This window comes from Acipenser ruthenus, chromosome 22 (genome assembly GCF_902713425.1).
Source record: "Acipenser ruthenus chromosome 22, fAciRut3.2 maternal haplotype, whole genome shotgun sequence".
NCBI lineage: Eukaryota > Metazoa > Chordata > Actinopteri > Acipenseriformes > Acipenseridae > Acipenser > Acipenser ruthenus.
In genome coordinates, this window is record NC_081210.1 from 29,844,227 (window position 1) to 29,866,139 (window position 21,913).

A 21,913-nucleotide genomic window follows, 5' to 3' on the forward strand; every position below is an offset into this window, starting at 1 on the left:
GAGACATATTTTATTATTTACAAACAAACAAAAAACAGAACAGATCTTTTGGTGAAACGGCGTGTCATTATTGCAGTGCAGTTTAACTGCAGTCTCTGCACCTGCATTAGAACCACAGTTCAATGGAAGCTGCTTTTCATCGCTGAACAAGGGGGTCACTCTGTCCCTATGCTGTAGCTGAAATAGCCTTCACCGAAAACGCAGGTTATCGTGTTTATTTACAATTTAATTGGCAAGGCAAGGTTCCTGCCAGGCTGTCCCTTGTAACGCTCAAATAATGATCTTTCCTTCTCCAATCCCTGGATATCAAACCGGGTTAATCAACACTTGTATTTCCTTTTAAGATGAGGTCTCGGAGGAATGCATCTGTGCACAGCGGTGGGCTAGAGGCAATTACGCAAAGGATGAATAGCTGCTTGAAAGAAATCTGACACCGAGTCATTATCCAGCACGGGTAACGCAAACCACGTGACAGAGGCAGGAGAGACCTGCAGTTGTTGTTTTTAACCTTGGTGTCCCAGGTAATTGTTTTCTTTTTAGTTCTGAGATTTCAGCCCTGCCTGTTTTCTGTTAGCACACTTTACCTGGGCCGTGCTGTAGAGTCTTATACAGTTGAACACGGTTTTTTTTAGTAATCTTTCAACATACTGCTTCTGTGGGATTCGCCACACTGCCCTGTGATGCAACATTACGTCACCATTCTTTACTACACTGCGCCACGCGTTTCCCCTGGCATAGCGCAGTAAACTTTTACAAGAGCAGGGCTGTTTTTAACAGTCAACGCCCACCCTAGCTGCTGTGCTGTAATCCACTGCAGGGTAGCAAATTCATCCTGTATTGCCGTACAGTCGCACCAAGGCCATCCCGTTTCATTGCTAAACTTGTGAGAAACGTCAAGGAACGAAACAAATTAACAAACAGGCAGGGTACTGCGGTGCATAGATGTGTTTAGAGCAACGCTAGCACAGAGAACCGTTATAATAAACTTTAATGACTCAAAAGTATAGATCAACAGCGCCGCCTGTCTTTTTTTTTATTTATAGTTTTTCTTTTTTTTTTTTTATCAGTTGAACTTTGTTCCAAATTATTTACTGGTTGTTATTGCAAAACCTTGTACAGTCAACTTGAAACGCGCAATAAACATATACAGTTGGGCTACAGCAAACTGAAGGCCACGCTGCTGCTTATTCTAGCAAACTGTAGTGGCATTTCAAAGTGTCAGTGAGTTAACATTGACATTGTGGGTGAAGTCTCCTAACTACAGGTGGTAGTAACTACATTACTATTGATTGCACAGGTATTTAATGGCGGGTTTTTACGCGAGGGGGAACTACACTTCCTCTCTAACAATCATCTCTGTTTAACGTTGTTTACTGTGTGACGTGCTTTTTATTTGAATGTTATTCAATTGTATTGGGATCATGCTGCAGGTGGATTAGTGCTGGAAAACACCTCACCTGCTTAACCTGTGAATGACCAATCACCGCGCAGCTTTGTGGCTGATTCCCGTGGTCCTAGGGTCCCTGTACGTTTCAGGGACGTGGGGGCGGAGGCTTCTGCCAGATTGTAGGCGTGAACCTACTGATCAAACCAATAGAGTGCCAGAAGTGTGCAGCAGAACTCGGTAGTGCTCCAATCGGGTAGCGTGTGGGCGGGCAATGTGAGTAAACACAAGGGGGACTGACAAAGCGGCGGAGGCTCTATGCTTCTGGGCGGAGAGCGAGTGAGAGCGGAGATTGTCAGAGGAGGCTACCGTTGAGCCTTGGGGGGGTGGGGGAGGACGAGACACATTCACACTGTCAACCCGGGGACGAGGCCGGGCCTGCGCCTGCAGTACGCAACACAACCCAGGAAATCATGGAGCTCGAGAATATCGTGGCCAACACCGTGCTGCTCAAGGCGAGAGAAGGTAAGCGATTGAGCGGGACGCTGTCTGCAAGGAAAGTCTGGGGATTCATCGAGCTGGTGCAGGCCGTGTAGATAGCAGAGTTTATTTATTCACGTATTTTATTTATTTATTCAAAACATCTGTTGACTTTTGTTATCAGTTGTAGTGCCCACATTTCGCTTAGCGGTTGCGTTGTCTTGGTAATGTATGCCGTTATATTAGTTTGCAGCGGGTTGACAGTTCTGTTATCTCTCTGCCTAGTTTCCATTACAGTAGCAGTTTTAATAATTCGATGCATATGTTATAGCCTCTGTCCTGCTCACAGTATCATTGCTATTCCAAGTCCACGGTTTTTGTTTTAACGGACTCGCACTTATTTGGGCTCCACAGTACCGACTGTGCTAGTTACTCCAGAAAGAACAGAATTACAGCTCGCTGTCATTTGGAATAGGATTTCCAAAATTACTGTTACTTACTGTATTACAAACGATGCTCAATCATAAGCTGAGTCTTATCTGATTATTTTTAGCAGTTTGATCCATTTCTGGTTTTACTATGAGTTTAAAAAGACACGCCTGAGCTTGTCGCACAGCTTGGCACGCAGGATCTTAGTAAAACCTGGAATGGGTGGAGCTGCACTTCAATAGGAGTCTTATTCCCATCCCTGCTCACAGAGGATGATGCATATTACAATTCATGCCTAAACTCCTACACACTTACTGTACATCTCATCACAACAAGGGTACCCTTATTAACAAGATAGCTGATCTCATGCAAGGGTCCAGCCCTGGTCTCATCGTAGCATCATATTGAAATGTGCTGCTGACATATCTACTGGTAGAACCTCTTTCTTAATCAATGAAGAGTTTCTGTAAAGTGCATTTCCTTCTAATCACTACACATGTATTGTCGAGTCAGAACTCCCCTGACGCCTTGGCATGGAAGGTGCTGTGCCCAGTCTGTGATGTGCACTTAGGTTTAGAGAGATGGGATGACCTGCCCCTCTTGTGCACTCCTGCCAGCTTTCTTTCGTTTTAGATTGTCTATAGATGTGCTCAGGATCCCACCTCTTACGTTTGTTTGTAATTGCCGACACTGTCGAAGGAACTCACAAAGCACCATGAAGTTGGTTTCGGAGAGCAGGTAGAAATGTTGGCTCAATATCATTGCATGCAGTGAGTGCAGGTGGAGCTGCTGCTCAGGTGGATTTACAGATAGACCATGTTCTTTGTTTTCCCTAGTTTCATTTTAGACAAATAAGTCTTTGTACTTTGCATGGCTGTAAACTCTTCACCTTCCAGGATGTGTCTGAATATGGAAATATCAATGTGTTTTTTTTTTTTTTGGTACGTCAAGAGCAAATAAAATAAAACTTTTTCTTTTTACAATCAGCAAGTGACCCAGAGTGTTTGGAGGACATGCTGCGCCTGACTTGTGCAGTTCTTCTTTAGCTCCTTGTAAAGCGCAGGTCTGGGCACACCAGTGCTCTCAACACAGTCGCCCCATCCTTACCCGTCTCTACAGTAGCCTGCAGAGGGTGGGAATCCTACACTGACTGCCTGAAGAGCTCTCCTCTAACTCCGCATTAAAACATCATTTCAGTGCCTCAGAGGTCCCATAGATATTTAAAGAGACATAGACGTGTGCGTATCGCAGTTAATCTAACAAACAGTACTGACCTTTCAAACCCATTATCACAACTACACTGCACTTTGCTTTTGCTATTTAAATAACTCCCCTATGTCAGTTCTCCGTTTTGTCTCCTACCCACGTAATGTGTCTATTTTACAAAGATGATAGAATTACTACTAGTATGCTGATTTGTCTTTTTATTTTTTTTTGCATAATCTTTTTAAGTTTCACAGGGTACAATGGGCAGCAGTATTCCGTAATACATATTTAGAAGTATTCCTCAGATTTATATTAGACATTAGTCCCTCTTGAGTTATAGAACAGATATGATTAGCTATATGTTTCTGGGAGTTACAAACCAGGCTGTAGATTGATTAAGAGAGGATGCATTTTGTAGGTCTCCTGGGTATGAAAGAGGAAGGAAACGTTGCCTTGGTTTTAACTTAACAGAACATACAAATAAATAATGCAAACATGTCATTGTGGTCAGCAGCCTGCTTTCACTTACGTGTGCAGAAATCTCATTTTCCTATTCTTTTTATTTTTTTAATATAGATTGGAGAGAAAGCCATGAACCCACTGCTGCTTGAAACTGGAAACACTTTTACTATAATAGAATGTGACGCTGGTGTTGATTATGCGGATTGGGTTGTTGAATCTTCCTTGCCTGCTGTTCTATATACAGGCGTAGACTGTTTAGTTGGTGTCAGTGTCTTAAAGGTTTTTTGTTCCTTCATCTGCATAAGATTACACAGTACTGTTCATATTAATCGGTGCTAATGAGAGTTTGGATCTGCTCAGTTACACGCTGGTGGAATATCTGGCAGTGCAGAAGTGCTTTCAGTGATCTGCGGCCCCTGAAGTCTGTTTTATTTTCATTTAACAGGAGGTGGAGGGAAGAGAAAAGGCAAGAGTAAAAAATGGAAACAGATGCTGCAGTTTCCCCATATCAGTCTGTGTGAGGAGCTACGACAGACCATAGGTAAGCAGTACTGCAGGAATTGCTTTTTACCGTGTCCAGTATATGATCACAGTCCAGACTTAGAAAAATCAAAGTACAGTATGGGTGTGCGTGGATCTTTAGGCAAGGTAAGTGTTGGCTTGTGTGTTAGAATGTTTTGTATGGTACCGTGTTATCAACCCTTGTTCCAGGAAGTGTGCAGAATGTTTTTGTGTATTATTGGTTTAGTCTATTTGGGTCAGCCACATTGCTCACACTAGCTTCAGAACATACTTTACATGCCATGAAATGCTGGTTTTTACAGTGTCATAATAATTACTGCAACCAAAATGAGCAAAAACAAAATTACTCGGCAGCCCCATTGTGGCAAAGCCAATCTAGCAGAATGTGGTGGATAAGGGAAGCGTGTCACATGAAGTGTGTCTCGTACTTTCATGTTTACCACGTTCCCCTCCTCATTTGTGTAACCTGTTTATGTGGTACATCTGGGTTTGAATGCTTGCAGGAGCGTTTAGGTACGTTTCTTCAGACGATCCCGTGGGATCCAGATATTCCACGGATAAAGCACTGTTCTGTTGTTGACTTCTCTGTTTTATTTATTGACGGCCGTCTGATTTTGAGTGTTCGCTCTCCACGTTTCTGTTTTCTTTCTTCATGAGTTCACGGCCACGTTCGCACGTTGCACACTTCACCCTGGCTCCCTGAGGTCCGTTGATCTGCCAGCGAGCAGGGGGTTCAGGTAGCTCTTGAAGAAGGTTGCCCCATGTCTGCTCACACCCTGCGTTTTGCAGAGACACAGGAAGCTGTGGTAGGAGGAAGAAGGGGAAGTTCTCCACAGTCCTGACACATGCTGCAGTAAAGAACAGGGGGGCGGTTAGGAAAGGGGTTGTGTCAGCCTGATTTTGTAACAAGTTAGTAAAAACGAATCGCATGTTTTTTCTTAAAACTCAACAGGCTTTTTTAAAATTTTATTAGCGGTGTATTTTGCATTCAGTTGGAATGCTCTTTGCTTCAGTGCTTTACACTAAGCCATATTAAGATTTATTTTTTCACACCCCTAGTAGCTGCTGTAGTATTATAAACGTGATCAAACTTTATTCAGAATCTAGATTAAATTCAGTGTGACACCACCTGCTGGAGAGATGCTGCCAGCCAGTGGGCATGCTTAAAAGTGATTCGGTAATCTCCTCATATACTGTTGATTTGCTAGACCTCCCAATCTCTTGTCTTTGGCCTCCGAGAAGAGGGTTGCAAAACTGTCCTGAGTGCTCACCATGCCCAGCCCTTCTCAGCTTTAGAAACCTTTAAGGATCTAGGATAGTGTGACTACGTTGTGGTAGACTAATTGTGGCTAACCAAAAATGTACATAGGTGTTCGCCTTAGTGTTTACATAAAAGTAAGCTAACTGCGTGGACTTCTTTTTTTCACATATGATATTTCCACTGCGTACAATTTAATACTCAGTCTTGTACAGAAATACTTGTTGCAACAATTTATATTAAAAAGTGATGGAGGGATCTTAAAATGACCTTTCTCATTGGTTTCAAACTTTCCCAAAAAGTTTTAATCAGAAAGTCAAGTCGTCAGAAATAGGACCGTGCCTCTTTAAATAATCGTATCATTAGCCCAGCTTTATGGTTGCATAATCTTACAGCACATCTTCCTGTTATCTGATAGGGGACTGCCAGCATTTCCATGGCGTCACAGTAAAGAGGGTTGTTGCTGCTCTAGCTACATGTTCGTGCATTTTCATTTTTTTTTTTTTTTTTTTCTTTTTTGAAAAAATACAGATATTGCAGTTCACTACAGCGACGATATCATGTTGTAAAGCGTTTGTTTTATTTGGTGGTGTTGTCAGCCCTTTAGCATAAGGATTTCAGAGAAGCATCGTGTTCTGTGATTACTGTACCTCCCTATTGCTTTTTTAAAGGCCCCGAGTGCTCTGTCATTGACGGCTGTTGCTCTGCTTGATGAGTCCAGCAGAATGGCGGGTATCAATCAGTATGAAATTGAAAAAGCATTTGTTTTCTTAATGTTCCCGCCGCTAACCATTGCTAAAAATGTAATGCATTCATTTATTATTAGTTTATTTGGCCTTTTGCCTACTATTTAGGTACAGATCCCTTTAAATAATACACATACCACACATGCTGTACTTAGAACTGCAGATTAGCTATTCCTGTAGATGCAACAATTATTCGCTTCATCGCTTATTGATCGTCATGGCTTTGGTTTATCTTAAGCTTCAATTAAACATTCGACTAATTGCCCCCCCGTGTCCTTTCTACCCAGTAACAAGTGCTTTCTTTGCGTATTGCTGGGAAAAAAGGCTCTTCCGTTTTTGTATTAATTTTTTAATGGGAAAGTCAGAACCTAATAAAACATTGGCTGTTTTTCTGTTTTAATAATAACGTTTTCTAAAGGCACTTACAAGATTATATCACTATCTATAATTAATTGCAAAAAAAAAGTGTTGAAAAAAAATGCATTTCTGCCTGTCGATTTGAGACCCTTGTTTGCTGATTACTCTTCTAGTTATTTATTTATTTATTTAGTCGTGCATTTGTTCATTCACCAAAAGCGTGCACTTCATAGCGACGCTGCGGACGGGTTCTGGTAACCGAGGAGGGATTTGTTTTTATCCCCAGTTTGCATGTGATTATAAACCGTGCATCTCTGGGAAAGCCTTCAGGCTACATTGGGTTTTGCATTTTGTATTTTTCACATGTCTCCTAAGTTACACAGCCGTAGAAATGCCGGAATGTGCAGTAAACTGCAGCTGCAATGCGGTCATGAGATCCATTGTTTGCTTTGGTTTACCAAGATTAATGAAGACATTATACTGTTGTAAGTGGACTATGTTAAGAGATAGACGCTCAATAGGGGATGCCCCGGCAGTGTACACTAACAGAACACAAAGCAATCACTGTTTCTGTGCTTTTTGTTTTTAAAAGTTAGACTAGGATTCGATTTTCATAATACCCCCTCAGTCTCCTAACCCTTAATGGTGTCTTTAGAATAATGTATTTGTGTAGAAAATGGACAGATGATGAATTGATGACCACTGCACAAGGAATACATGACAGGCAAAATGCAGCCTGCTCTTTCCAAGGGGCTGTTTATTCATGCAGGGACACAAGTGGTTCTGCTCTCCTGCTGCCTCTTACAGCGATCGATAGAGACAGAAATAACACGCGGCAGGAGTAGAAGGGTCCTGTATGTACAGTTAATGAAGTTTTATTAAGATGAAGGAAGTTTCATAGAGCTGTGGTGAAATGTGTAGAGCCATTGCTTCAGATACAAACAGATTGCTGGGGATATATGTAACCAGAGCTTTGAGCCCTGTAATGAGGCTGCGTTGAAACAGATATTATTTTAGTTTTGATTTTAATAGCCGCCTTCCTTGTTTTGTTTTTTGTCCTTTGCTTTGAAAGATAAACTCTGGTTTTTCATGGTCTTCGGATGTCTCTTGTTCACAAGGGTGGGTCTTCAGAATAAAAACTTATTTGAGTGCTCGACTACTTGAATGCTAGTCTAGTGACAGGCAGAGTAAACGTTGCAGGCTTTCTAAGTACTGTATAGTGGTGTAAATGATAGGCAGCAAAATGTGAAACTATTCAAAATGCACATTGAGTGAAAGCTCTGAACACAGCAAGACAAAGTCAGGGGAGTAGCAGGGAGAGCGACTGACATTGTGAACCCTCTCTCAGCTCAAGATGTGTGCAGAATCTCTCTCCCTTAACCCTGGAATGCCCATTTCTGTATCACATGTGACACAATGCTTACCCACCCCTCTATATTATTATTATTATTATTGTCTTAATCCAGGGGCATTTGACAGCCTTTCTTAGTGAAAGGAATGTATTGACGCCATATAAGTACAACCTTTGTGCAAGATTGCTTCAGTGAAAGAATCTGCAGATAAAAAGTCAGCAGGTTATGGGTCCTGTGCTGCTGTTTCTCCACACAGATAACTGGCTTCCCTGTACAAACCACATCTTCTCTCCTCTCTCACTCCCACACTGTCACCTGCTGCATGCCCCAGAGGAGGTGAGGATGTCAAGAAGACGACGCTCTGCAGTACCAGCGACGGGCTGTGTTTGCAGCTGCACACCCTCCCCCAGCAGCGTACTGCAGCATGTCAAAACACATTCACCTTTTTGTTCATACAATAAAAAAAAATAAAAAAAAAATCAAAACTAGCATGTTGCTTTTAATACAGTAACGAGTTTCTCAAAGCAATTCTGAGTTGCAGTAGAGATTTTGGAGCCAGTCACAGGCAAACACATTTCTTCTTTTTTTTTTTTTTTTTTTTTAAAGCTCTGCTATGCAAAGCATTGTAAGGCTTATGAAATGTTGTTTGGTTTCCTTAAGTTTTAAAGGGAGAAGAGAGAAATCTGTTATACCGCACAGGAGAAGTCTGTTTTTCACTGTTTCACCACACACTATCGCTCGCAAAATCTGTTGAAGCTGCTGAGTGACCTAAATGTTAAGGGTTCTGTTCTGTTCATATATAGTGTTGTAAAATGCAAAATAAATGCATCTGTCTGCAGAGTCTTTCCCTGCTTTTTTGGATGGAGAGAGCATGTCATGCCCTCTTTTTGCAGACGGTTTGGGCAGATTATCTTTGAGCATTGTGACACAGGAAACCCACAGCTTCCGTGTTTACTTGTAAAGAGAGAAAACAGGGCTGCCATAGAATGCAGCTACAGATCATCGTCTTAAACCCTGTGTGTGTATAGCTAGCTATATATATATATATATATATATATTATATATTTATATATATATATATATATATATATAATATATATAATATAAATAAAATATCTCCTCCTTTAATTAATTGTATATATCTCCTCTTAATTGTTTGGGCTAGCTTGCAGCAGGTCTTCCACATTTAACCCCCTTTGGCACATTCCGAGTTTATTCACGTCAAACCCTTTAACGTCACTGTTGGAGAGAGAATGATGTGGTTGATTTGACCTGTAATAGAAGTCAGTGTTATCTTTCAAGGGCAAAAGGCTGTGCTGTGTGTTGAAGTGGGAATTCAGCACAGGAAGCTTTGATGTTGTAACCTGGACTGCAAGGGAGGGGGGGGGGGGGGGGGGAGGGTGAGTGTAGAGTGCTTGAAATTGTCATGAAAAACAGGGCAAGGCCAGAGTTGTCTTTTAATTTTTTGTTTTGTTTGTTTTTAAAGGAGCACCAGGGTCATTATGAGAGTCATGACACACACACTACACACAGGTTCTGGTTAATGGGAAAAGACAGCGCCTAACGTTGTTGGCTTTATCCGCTGTGCACAAATGATGTTTTATTGCTTTGTATCTTCTATTATACTGGTTCTGTAATGTGGAAGCCCGGGACAAAGTAATCCAAGTTTTGCATGTATATGAAATGTGTACGTACAGGTGCCAAAGGGGGTCCATTCTAGGAATGTTGCCTGCGGGGGTGGGTGGTGGTGGGAGGGTATTTGCATGTTTTCAGAGTTTACGCACTTGAGATTTGCCATTCAAACTGCAAGTGTGTGTCTATAGTATATATAATATTGTTTTCATGTTGTTTTTAATACACTTAGCAAAGGACAGAAAGCCACATCTGGAAGTGAGAGCAGAATAGGGATGTGTTCTCCCGAGTACAGAATATAATGCTTAAAGGGAAGAAAATGTCAAAGGGGGAGAAGGCATTCAACGATAACGAAAAGAGCTTTCCCAGTCCTTTAAGGTCTGCTTGCTATTAGAAAATGTCTGTTTTCTTAAAGTAAATTCCTGCAACAAAGGACTGACAACATACCTGTCACAGGGAACCCAGACTAAACAAGTGAAAGTAACCTAATTGATCTGCATACAGGGGTCTAGCACAGTATGTATTTGTAGACAGACCTGCAAATACAGTATACCGGAATCCTCGATACTGCAAAGTTATTGACAAGTGCCTTGTTTCAGAGGTGGATGTTTTTGAGGAAACCACTGTTAAGAACGTATTGTAATGCACAAAAAGAACTGCAGATGTACAGTTCAAGATTTTTGCAAATCCCTCATGCATGTTTAATAAGCGCCAACCTTTCAAGGCCATTTAGAAACACAAAGAGGTGTGTAATATATATATATATATATATATATATATATATATATATATATATGTGTGTGTGTGTGCTGTAGAGCATCCCTGCTGTTTTAGGAGTGCTCCTTTCAGAACACATGTTTTAACAGGTGAAATATTCTTTTGTTTAAAACTGAACTGGGATTGCAAATGATCATACTTCTTGATACAGTACAGTAGATGAATTTTGATCAGGGTTTTATTGCTGATGTTCCAGAAATCTTCAGGAATCTATTGATTCCACGCATTGCATACGGCACGGTTTAATTTGTTGCCGGATATTAAATACCTGTTGCAGCCCTGACATAGTCAGTCAGGATATCCTGCAGCAACACGTCACCCTCACACACCAGACTGGGGTGCTGGAGAATGTCAATGTTACCCCTAAACAGTGCAACAACACGCCAAAGCTTAAACGCAAAGTCAGTTTGAAATTGAAATGCATGGTGTAGTTTGTATTGCTATAATCACATGGTAATGTTGGCTGCTGCTGGCCCTACCTGATGTTTGCATACCTCTTGTTTACACAGTGTCTTTGTTGGGCATGCAAATGTGCTTGCGCAGTACTATAGCTGTCACTCGTTTGTGCAAATCCCAGTTCACTTTTATAATACACAGCATTTTTATTGTGCTGCTATGATATAACGTAGGTAGCGGGCAAAGGTGTGTTCATGTACAAAATGTAAAGCTAGCTGATGTCGCAGGTTATTATTCGCGTAGATCTATTTAAAAAAAGCATGGACTGTACATTCAGTTCTTCAGGTAAAGGTAAAAAGCTGGTAGAAAGTTATTCATCGTGGTGTAGGATTCCCAGGGCTGAGTCCACTGTTGGTTATTGCAGGCCCTGGGGTCGCTTCATGTGTTTGGCTTTTACTCCTGGGTAAAGTTGTTGTGTTTTCCGCAGAGAAAGACTACCACAACCTCTGTGAGAAGCAGCCCATCGGACGCCTGCTGTTCCGGCAGTTCTGTGACACCAGGCCTGAGCTCGCACGCTGTGTCAGATTCCTGGACGCTGTGGTAAGGAACCAGCTCAAGGATTCCACGCCCCCTTCTTGCTGACCCAAACGAGCAAGCGAGACCGTGCTGTGTCTCTTCGGCTCAACCAGCACGCCTGTGTGCCCTTTCCCCCCTCTCTTTCATTGCACCTATCAGTTTTGTTTTAATGTTTAGTGATTCGCGCTGTTGTAACATTAGTGCAGGGTCATCTCTATTTTTAATTTCTCCCCACCCGCTCCCTGGAGACCGGAGATTTTGTTTGTCTTATGTTTACATGCTGCTCTGTTCCTGTGTCATAACCAGCAAGCAGGCTCATGCTTAGCAGAGAGGGTGCAGGTGGGCGATAGGGATTCACTCTGGGCTGGACCATTGAGTTTCACTCGAGCTGGGGAGCCCCGGTGTTCGTTTCGTGAGCACGCATTATTGAGATTTGAAGAGAATCTGAAGTGGGTGTTTGATATGCACAAGGAGTTATCAGTCTTGTCAGACCCACGAGTGAGAGTCGAGGTCTGTAGGATTAAAACACCTAAGTGGAGCTTCAGCTCTTCCTGGTGGTGGAAAGGAGTTTGTCAGAATGGTACGAATCGCCTCATTTATAAACAAGACTGTTATGCTGGGCTTTAACAGCTGCACGCATAATGTTGCATGTTCAATTAAACAGCAACAACACAAATGATCAGCTTGTACTGTATTAAACTAATAGGGAGTTTAGGAGCCATTAGGAAGGCACCCGTGTGTGTGTGTGTGTGTGTCAGAAAACTGACCCAACATTTAGTTAAATCAGGAATTGCTGATTGGCTGTTGTAAGTAGTTTCTGTGTTGGAATGTAAGGTTGGCAGGGATGGGGTTAATTCTGGCCCTGCCAGCAGTCACAGATGTGGCCATTCCCCAGTTACCCTGCCACACTGATCTTGAGTTCAGGTGGAATAACTGGGGGAAATGGATTTAGCCTTTAACTAGATTATCAGAGCATACATTCTGGTCTCCTTATCTGCTTGTGTGTTTTGTGTTTGTTTTCCCCGCAGGCCGAATATGAGGTCGCACCAGATGAGAAGAGAAAAGAGTGTGGGCAGCAGCTAATAGACAAGCACCTGAACCCCAGGGTATGGTATTGTTTCCCAGAGCTAGACTGGCAATAGCTTTGCCAATGCTGGCTGTTGATTTGTGTGTACTGGATGGGCTCCTAGTATCAGGAGCTCCTCTTAAAGCCTGCTCTGAAGTAACTGATCACACTTCTCATCCCAGCATGAACAAGTCAGACCTGAGTCTGTAGTTTTACTAATACTACAGTAGTTGCTATAAATGAGAAACAGTTTATTTAACATCAAGCTACTGGCTCCTGATCATTTTAAATAATATACTTTTAACTAAAGGTTGTTGTGAAACCCACGACTGGGTGCAGGGCGGAGTGTGAGTTTGGAGCCCTTTTGCAGAATGTGCAGTTGCATTGATGTAGGTCAGTGGTATTCAGTTGTGGCCCTTGAAAATCCAGTCCAGGTTTTTACTCCAAGCAGGTTCTAAAGCCTTAATCGAACCTGCTAAGAGTCCATTAACTGATTTAGGACCTGGTTGGAATAAAGAGCTGGACTGGAAGGGATTGGCCCTGCTGTGGGTGTTGATGCTGTGCCCTCTCTCTGTGTCCCTGCAGTCGGAGGAGCAGGTCCCTGAGGTCCCAGAGGAGCTGGCGTGCAGCTGTGCTGAGAGGCTGGAGCAGGAGGCCTGCAAGGAGCTCTTCAAGGAGTGCAACAAGTGAGTCTCCACGTTTAACAAACACCAAGACACTCCAATCCATTACTCTCATTCCCCATGCATGTACACAACCAAGCCTGGATATAAAGCACGTAGCCCCACCAGCGGTAATGTCATGTAGTAAGCAAGATTAGGGCTAAGCGGGGTCTAGGCAACCGTTTTAAAAGAGGTGTTGCTGAAATATTATTATTCTATGTTAATCACTGAAATCAGTCCCTTGCCTTAATGTGCTAAATTTTATTAAGAATAAATAGGCCAGTAACGTACCTGAAATTACTTGATGTTAAAGATTATTTATATATATATATATATATATATATATATATATATATATATATATATAAAATATATATTTTAGCTCAAAGAGCCATTCATACCACTCAGTTTAACATCAAGTTTATGTGCTTTCCTCTGGGATTTGCACTTTGGACATCCCAGTGAATTTGGATCTATTTATGTATAGGAAAACTGTTTTGGAAATCTGTTCAGCGGCCCTTGGGGAACAGAATTTGGTGGTTTGAATAAATAAATAAATCTCAACCAGGGGGAGCTGCCTATCCTATTACTTGCTCAGTGTCTCCTCTGTCCAAGTCAACAATGGCTTGCATTCCTGACACAACAACATGATAAACAGCTGACTGAAACATTTCATGGTTAAGGATGTCACAACGTGGTGTTCTGGGGCCCTTCCTGTTCTGCAAAGTGATGCCCCCTGGTGGAATTCCCCCATGGTTGCCAAAACATTTTCCTGTACAATAAATGGTTCTGAAATAATTGATATCCAGTGTGATCAGTGGTGGTGGCTGATGTGTGTTATAGTTTGAAATGTTGCCATGCTCAGCTGGCTGTGTTTGAGCTGATGTGTGTTAAGCTTCATATTAATTGCAGTGATGGATTTTCATCGGTTTCATTGCCTTGCAGATTGATCCATGGCTATCTCAGCGTGGCTCCCTTTGCGGATTACCTTGACAGCATGCACTTCAACAGGTTTCTGCAGTGGAAGTGGCTCGAGAGGTGGGTGTAGTTGTAGCATGAGGGGCTGTGCCCGGCTCACACACCAAATCATTTCCACTGCTCGGGATGGATCTGTTTCGCACTGTTTCAAAGCCTTGCCGCGTTGTCCCCTTTCCTGTTCTCTAGGCAGCCTGTGACAAAGTACACTTTCCGGCAGTACCGAGTGTTGGGGAAGGGAGGCTTCGGAGAGGTAAGAGCTGCGTGTCTCCCACACCTCCCTCATCTCTGACTGCATCCTCTCTCCACTCTGCACCCTTTTAGAGTCGCATTGACTGATGAATAACTTCTTGAGAGCAGTGGAACTGTTTTACAAGCTTGCTGCTGAGTAAATGTTCCAGCGTTTTTAATGTGGTTTGTGATTTACTGGACAGTGCTATTCAAGCTTGTAGAGACGCAGCACCAGAACATTTTGCTGTGCTACTCCAGTCGACGCAGAGCGTTGGGTTTTGGTGCTGGCACAGAGCAAGCCGTTGGGGACCGTGGTGTTCTGCAGTTGGGTTATTGTAGTCCAAATAACATTAACACTAACAGTTAATGAATCGTGTGACGTGGGCCCACAACAGCGGACCTGATGGTATTTATTCCTTCACGTTTCTCCCCATGCCAGGTTTGTGCATGTCAGGTGCGAGCGACAGGGAAGATGTACGCCTGCAAGAAGCTGGAAAAGAAGAGAATCAAAAAGAGGAAGGGGGAGTCCATGGCTCTCAACGAGAAACAGATCTTGGAAAAAGTGAACAGTAGGTTTGTAGTAAGTACATGGGAGCTGTTTTAAAACTTCAAAGGATTTGTCTGCACTTTTCCCATGGCTAGACTATGCATTTGCTATAGTTTACTATGTTTTGCCATGTTGTTTTTTTTTCTTCTATGCTTTACCATACTCTGTGGTCTTGACACTTCATTTCCCTTTTTTGCAGGTGAGTTTGGCCTATGCCTATGAGACTAAAGACGCCCTGTGCCTTGTCCTTACACTCATGAATGGGGGAGATTTGAAGTTCCATATCTACCACATGGGACAGGCAGGCTTTGATGAGAAGAGAGCTGTGTTCTATGCAGCAGAGCTGTGCTGTGGGCTGGAGGATCTGCACCGGGAGAAGATTGTGTACAGGTACCTCCTTCCTGCTTAACACAGTACGCACGTACAGTATCGGGACAACAGCCCTGCTTCTAGAGACACGTTTCCTATCGTGTATCCATGAATGACGAGTGCCTTATAGAACTGATTAGTCTGTTTTGGAAGGGGTGAGTCTTGGGGTTGTGTACCAAATCAGAAATGTTGAGTCTCTTTTTATTGTTTATGTTGTTTTTCAGAGATCTGAAGCCAGAAAATATTCTTTTAGATGACCACGGTGAGTACATGAGCCCTAAATAGAACCTGTAATCAACTCGTTTCCTTTTGGTACTTAAAAGAATATCGTTTGGATGACTTCTACTGAAAAAAAGATTAGCTACTGCTTTGCACTTTAGAGTGAGATGTGTTTCCTAGAACTGTATGCAGGTCAGTGGCGTGGAAAGTCATGTTGCTGTTTTATATACAGCCTGTAGGGCCCCTAATCTCCAGCAGATGGGGCCCTTAACCGATATCTAAAGACGACAAACTGCAAATCCATTCAACTCGTTAAGACCTCTGCAGCGTTGGCACCACCCAGGATAGGTGCTTCACGTATTTATTTGAAGGCATGTCTGTATGCTAAGGGTGCAAGATGTAAATTCCTGAGCTGCAATACTTAGTTATCAATTGATTTCTAACAAAAAAAATAAATAGTAATTTTTTTTGCGCTTCTGCTGTTGCACTTCGGAAGTCAAGTAAGATGTTATATTGCAAAAGTTTTTTGGATTTTTTCGAAATCATCTACACCACAAGGATACTCATGTCCCTGTACAAATAGCAAAGCACATATATTGCTGCTGCTGGCCTGTCCCCAGCGCACTCCACCTCTCCTCAGTGGATGCAGCACTTTGAGGTTATTCTTGTTTTTTGTAAATGGCTTGTTTACAGCACTGCTTTTTCCATCCAGCTGAAGAAGGACTTGCTGTCTGAAATTTTAATTTATTAAAAGTGGACGCTCAGTGGTGTGTGTTCATGGCGCTGTTGAAAATGTTTTTTGAACCTGTGCTCTTTCTCTGTTCAGGGCATATCCGCATCTCTGATTTGGGGCTGGCTGTTCACGTGCCAGAGGGGCAAACGATCAAAGGCAGAGTTGGGACAGTGGGATACATGGGTGAGTGCACTGTATGGATTTCTGTATCGCATCGTGTATCCGTTTGGTGATAAGCCCAGATAGTGTAGCCTGCCTGTTCCAAATACCAACAGAGCACGATTACCAGCAGAGCCACAGCTAGTGAGTTTGTTAGCAGCGTTTTATAAGAGAATTTATTTTACCATTGGTAACCGAGCAAGATCTAATCAGATTTTGCATCATGCATTTAATCCCGTTGTGTTGTGGTCAGCCTCCAGCCTGGTTTATGTTATTTTGAGCCATTTATATTAGTAGATTTGACTGGCAGGTAAAGGGTGTTTCATTCTTCTTCCCAGAGGCCAGTGTGACGTTGTTTCTAGTGTGTTCTTTGTTTTGTGTTTTTAAACTCCTAATCCCCTTTGTAATCCACACATCTGTGTTGGTCCCAAAATGACTGTTGTTTTTCATTATCAGGTGTTTATTTATTTTTTTTTCTTAGGTTTTCTTTTTTTTTTCCATTTCATGCCAACCAGTTTTGGCACAGGAAATCTTAAACAGTCATGGAAAAACACTGACCTCTGCTTGGCCTACTTGAAAGATCCTCTTGTACTTTTCAAAGAGGAGAATGAGAATTGAGCCCATACACTTACAATACCTGCCTGGACTCTCGATGGTACTTCATTTACCAATATAGGTGCATGCTTGTTCAGTATCTCCTTTAGTTGAAGATACAAACATGCCTGCTAAGAGGGCGACCCTGTTTAATCGGTAACATTACTTCCTCATGTTGGCATGGCTTTTGCCGAGTCTCTGAAACAAACCAGTTCGCCTTCACAGCCGGTACACTCAAAGGGTTAGTCAGACTCCACCAACGGATCTGAAACCATACCCCTAATGGAAAGGGTTACCAAGTCATGAATCTGTGAAATGCTTTAAAGACATGACTTGAGATGAACCAGATGAGCACTGATGGGCCGAGTGGCTTCCTCTTAATGTTAAGATCTTAACTCTCTTTGACACCCCCCCCCCCGTTTTCCTTCCGTCAGCCCCGGAGGTGGTGAAAAACGAACGCTACACCTTCAGCCCTGACTGGTGGGCTCTGGGCTGCTTGATCTATGAGATGATTGAGGGCCAGTCCCCCTTCCAGCAGCGCAAGAAGAAGATCAATCGCGAGGAGGTGGAGCGGCTGGTGAAGGAGGTCCAGGAGGAGTACTCCAGCAAGTTCTCGGAGGAAGCCAAGTCCCTCTGCAGGATGGTGGGTGCCTTTGGTTCCAGCGCCAACACAAGCCAGTCAGTCTTTAGCCTGTCAACCATGCAGTTTCCTTCTACACCCTAGAAACACCCCAGCTAGAAGACTGAAACTAGTTGGCTGTCAGTTCTATCCAGATGTTGGGATACTGACTAACACCAATTCTCAATATGTTTCAGATTTTTTTTTTTCCAGTTTAAAACCCTGCCTTTGCAAACTTTGATTGGCTATACAATTGTCAGTAACTAATAGCCAAGGATGATGCACATTGAACTCTTGTCTATATAACTAGAAATTGTAGTGGAAGAGGTCTTGTTGTGGCCCCATTAATTGGGAGGGTTTGGTAGTCAATAAGAGTTGGTCTTGTCTTTCTGAAAGTGGAGAAACTTCAAGCTTTGCCTTGGCGCTGCTGGCTGCCACAGGGATGGCAGTAAGACTCCTATTGCACAGCAGTTACACCCATTCCAGGTTTTACCACGAGCTTGATAAGCCACAGTGTGTATAGGTAACAAGCTCAGGCGTGTCTTATTAAAAACCCATAGTAAAGCAGCAGTGGTTTAAACTGCTATGCAATGGGTGCCTTGTTTCCATGATGTTTGGAATTGCTCCTCACAGCTGCTGGAGAAGGACCCGATCCAGAGGCTTGGCTGCCGGGGTGGCAGTGCTGCAGAAGTGAAGGTGCACCCGCTCTTCAAGTCCATCAATTTCAAGAGGCTGGAGGCAGGCATGCTGGAGCCCCCGTTCATTCCCGACGTGAGTGGAGTTAGGATCCGCCGCCATGCATTGAAACCTTTCATGCATTGAAACCTTTCATGCATGAAGTATTGACAATAGCTGGGGAAAAAATGTAGTTTTGGACACGTAATAAATATATTTTTCATTTAGAATTTTTTTTCCCATTGCTTTTATATGGGAGAAAAAAAAGGCATTCTCATATGCGGTCATTATGCATCTGCGTCTTCCATGTAAAGACTAGAAGAGAGTTGTTTTTTATCTGTCCCCATATAAGGGTCGCCATGCATGACGAGGTTAAAACTTAACGGCACCTAATTTGGACTTTTTTCTTTTTCGGGTTTTATATTACCAGGTTGAAAAACAGAGTGGTATTGAAAATCTAGCTAGCTTCCTTATAATCTAATCTTGTATTGTGATTTATTTTATGACTGCACAGTGTGTGCAAGGCTGGGTAGTTGTTTGGGCTGGGTTTATCTTTTTAGAGCTTCTAGTCAGTTGCCACCCTGTCGCTATGTCTTTATCGCTGTTCTCATAACCGGGACGTCATCCTAGCATCGTGATTTGTCTTTTCTCGGTCTGTAACCCCTACTGCTCAGTGACCTGCATGTGTACCTGTGTCCCCAACAGCCCCAGGCTATCTACTGTAAGGACGTGTTGGACATTGAGCAGTTCTCCACTGTGAAGGGGGTGGAGCTGGAGCCCACGGACAACGACTTCTACAGCAAGGTCTCTACCGGCAGCATCCCCATCCCCTGGCAGAACGAGGTGAGCATAGACCCTGTAATCACCACTGCCAGGAGCCGAGAGAATATTTAGGTACCAAAGCCTGTTCTACCAGTTTTAAAATGAAACTTGGCTAACACGCAAATCCATTTTTTAAATTTGGTTTGGTTTGGTTTTGTGGTATGGCAGCGCTCTGACCTAAAAGTGACGTTCTACCCATTGGGGATTAGGAAGAAGAAAAAAAAAAAAAAAGTTTCCTGCAGGCTTCAGTCAGACTGTAGAATTCAGGTTTGGAATTCTGTCAAATGAATAATTTGCCAACCGCGATAGTGGCCGACATGGTCAACTGTCCGGCAGTGGAGTCTTCATGTCCAGTACTATTGCTTAATTAATTATCGGTCATTACTGTAATGGTTTGTTTTTGTAGTGTCATGAATACGGATTGTGAGCAGGGTGTGTGTACAGCTTTTACACTTCAGCAAAAGCCTTGTAGACTCCTTCTCTGTGCACTGATGCTGGGTGGTGTGTCTTTGCAGATGATTGATATGGAGTGCTATAAAGAGCTCAACGTGTTCCATGCAGATGGGGCAGTGCCACCAGATCTGGACTGGAGGGGCCAGCCCTCCCCAGAGCCCAAAAAGGGGCTGCTGCAGCGACTCTTTGGGAGGCAGGTAAGTTTGCGAAGAGTGGTGGAAGAGGGGGGCCTTCCTGTTTCTGTCAGGCTCGTGTACCTTTCTACAAAGATCTACAGAACCGCTTTTTCAACTCTGTGGGATTGTACAGCATGGGAGTCTTATTTCCATCCCTGCAATTGTAACGTTTCCCATTAATAACAGAGCTGTCCCCCCACCCCTCCCCCTGCAGGACTGCTGTGGAAACTGCAGCGACAGTGAGGAGGAACCCACCAGGCTGTGACGAAGACCCAAGCGGGCCTGCCCCGCGCTGCCCAGCCCCCCACCCCACGAAAAAAGCATTCCCCCCCCCCTCGGTGGAGAGGTATCCGCACCGCAAAAGGATTCAATTTGTTTACAATTTTTGCACATTTGTATTTAAGACGATTCTATATATATATATATATATATATATATATATATATATATATATATATATATATATATAAATATGGGAATGTATATTTTCAGTATATAGCCATACAGTAAATGTTATTTAAGGAAAATAATAGTGAGGTATGGCAACAAAAGGGAGTTCAGCCCTGATGAGTTTCAAACTGCGCTCCATGTCATCCAGTTTACAGCACTGAAAGTGTGAGGAGCCTTGCAGGACTGTGGTATCCTGAAGGGTTCAGTACAGTGTTTGTATTGAACGGTACCGCAGTACACTGTTGTGGACACACCAATACAGTGGATTGATCCCAAAACCATTGCCTTCAGTGATAGCTGCAAGACGCATATCCTACTAATGAACTGGAAGTCCATGGAAGAGAGATTCCACTTGTCATATACTGTCTGGTAGTCTGCATGCGATAGCTGCTGGGGACAGCACTGGAGAGACTTCAGGTCCCCTGTAGAGACAGTTATGATGATGGTGGTTTGTCAGTAACCGGTGCATCCACATATCCTTCAAATGGAAAAGGACAACTAGAACTAAAGCATAGTCCAAGGGGTGTTACATCAACTCATTTAACAAAAAAAACAACAAGGTGTTTTAAAGAATTAATTGAAAAACATTTTGATAGATAGATGGCATATAACTCTTACTAAAATGCATTACCACCAGGTGTGTTAAGAAGAAAGCTATTGTACATAATTGAACCAACCCTCCTGAATGAATCATTAACTGTCCACTCGTGTTGGATGTTGATATTGTGCTCGTAATTATGAGAGCCGTTTACTGTAAGCATTACGCTTCTCTTGCATGCAATAGCGAAACACTGCAGTTCTTTTCAAAGGGTATGGACTTACCAGGGTTGGACAAGAGATCAAAAAGAGAGGTCATTTTAAAAACAGACAAGTCTTTTGAAGGCCATGTCAATTTTAATTGTACAGGCGAGATAAATATATATATATATATATATATAAAAAAATCCTGTAAAAGTTCAGTGTAGATGTAATAGAATCTACCACTGCATTCTGCTGTATTTACGAGTCTTGTGGGTGTTTTTTTAATTTTAATTTTAGTTTTTTTTAATAGGCTATATCATTCAGCTGGGTCTCAGTTTGTGAATGTGCAAACTGTTTACACACAGAAGTAATATTCGTGTCGTGTAAAATCTGTACAACAGAAACAGTTTTCTTATTCTTGTTGGAAATTGGGCCAGCGTGTTTTGTTTCATGCAGGATCCATATACTAAACTTAAACGGGTTATCATGATATTTTGTGCTATCTCATTCCAAAGACTTGGAACTCAGTGTTGTTGTTTCATTACTGTGGCTTCTTTTATTTTTCACCATCAGAACTCCCAGAACACCAAGCCTCAGAATTCCCCATGCAGTTTGCATTAAGACTCTAAGGGCCACGTTTCCAAAGCGTTTCCTCCTTTCTTCAATTCACACCTATTTTCTTGAAAGGAGAAAAAAAAACATGTTAATGTTGCAAAATGAAAAACAAAACCCATTGAGAGTGCTTGAAATACATAACTTAGTTTGGTTCTAGTTTTGTACTGTCAAAGTAGCAGGTGTTTTACCTCTTAAAGCAGGAGTTAATTAAAGACTGCAATACTGTCTAT

General features: G+C 42.6%; 1 protein-coding gene across 3 annotated transcripts; it reads left to right on the forward strand.

Annotated features, from left to right (window-relative positions):
• The first annotated feature begins 499 nt into the window (after positions 1-499).
• On the forward strand, positions 500-21,175 carry LOC117431448 (G protein-coupled receptor kinase 6-like). 3 transcript variants are annotated; one of them, XM_034052357.3, is made up of 16 exons: positions 1,618-1,909; positions 4,407-4,502; positions 11,489-11,601; positions 12,606-12,683; positions 13,229-13,329; positions 14,251-14,343; positions 14,470-14,533; positions 14,951-15,091; positions 15,258-15,448; positions 15,652-15,689; positions 16,473-16,562; positions 17,567-17,775; positions 18,385-18,522; positions 19,132-19,269; positions 19,764-19,898; positions 20,092-21,175. In XM_034052357.3, the coding sequence occupies exons 1-16, from the start codon at positions 1,858-1,860 to the stop codon at positions 20,140-20,142; spliced, it is 1,728 nt and encodes a 575-aa protein (XP_033908248.3). In that variant the 5' UTR covers positions 1,618-1,857; the 3' UTR covers positions 20,143-21,175. The 3 variants fall into 3 exon arrangements, with proteins under 3 accessions (XP_058852442.1, XP_034782616.2, XP_033908248.3); XM_058996459.1 differs by lacking the exon at positions 1,618-1,909 and adding an exon at positions 500-521 and having other exon boundaries at positions 19,764-21,175; XM_034926725.2 differs by having other exon boundaries at positions 1,614-1,909; positions 19,764-21,175.
• The last annotated feature ends 738 nt before the right edge of the window (positions 21,176-21,913 follow it).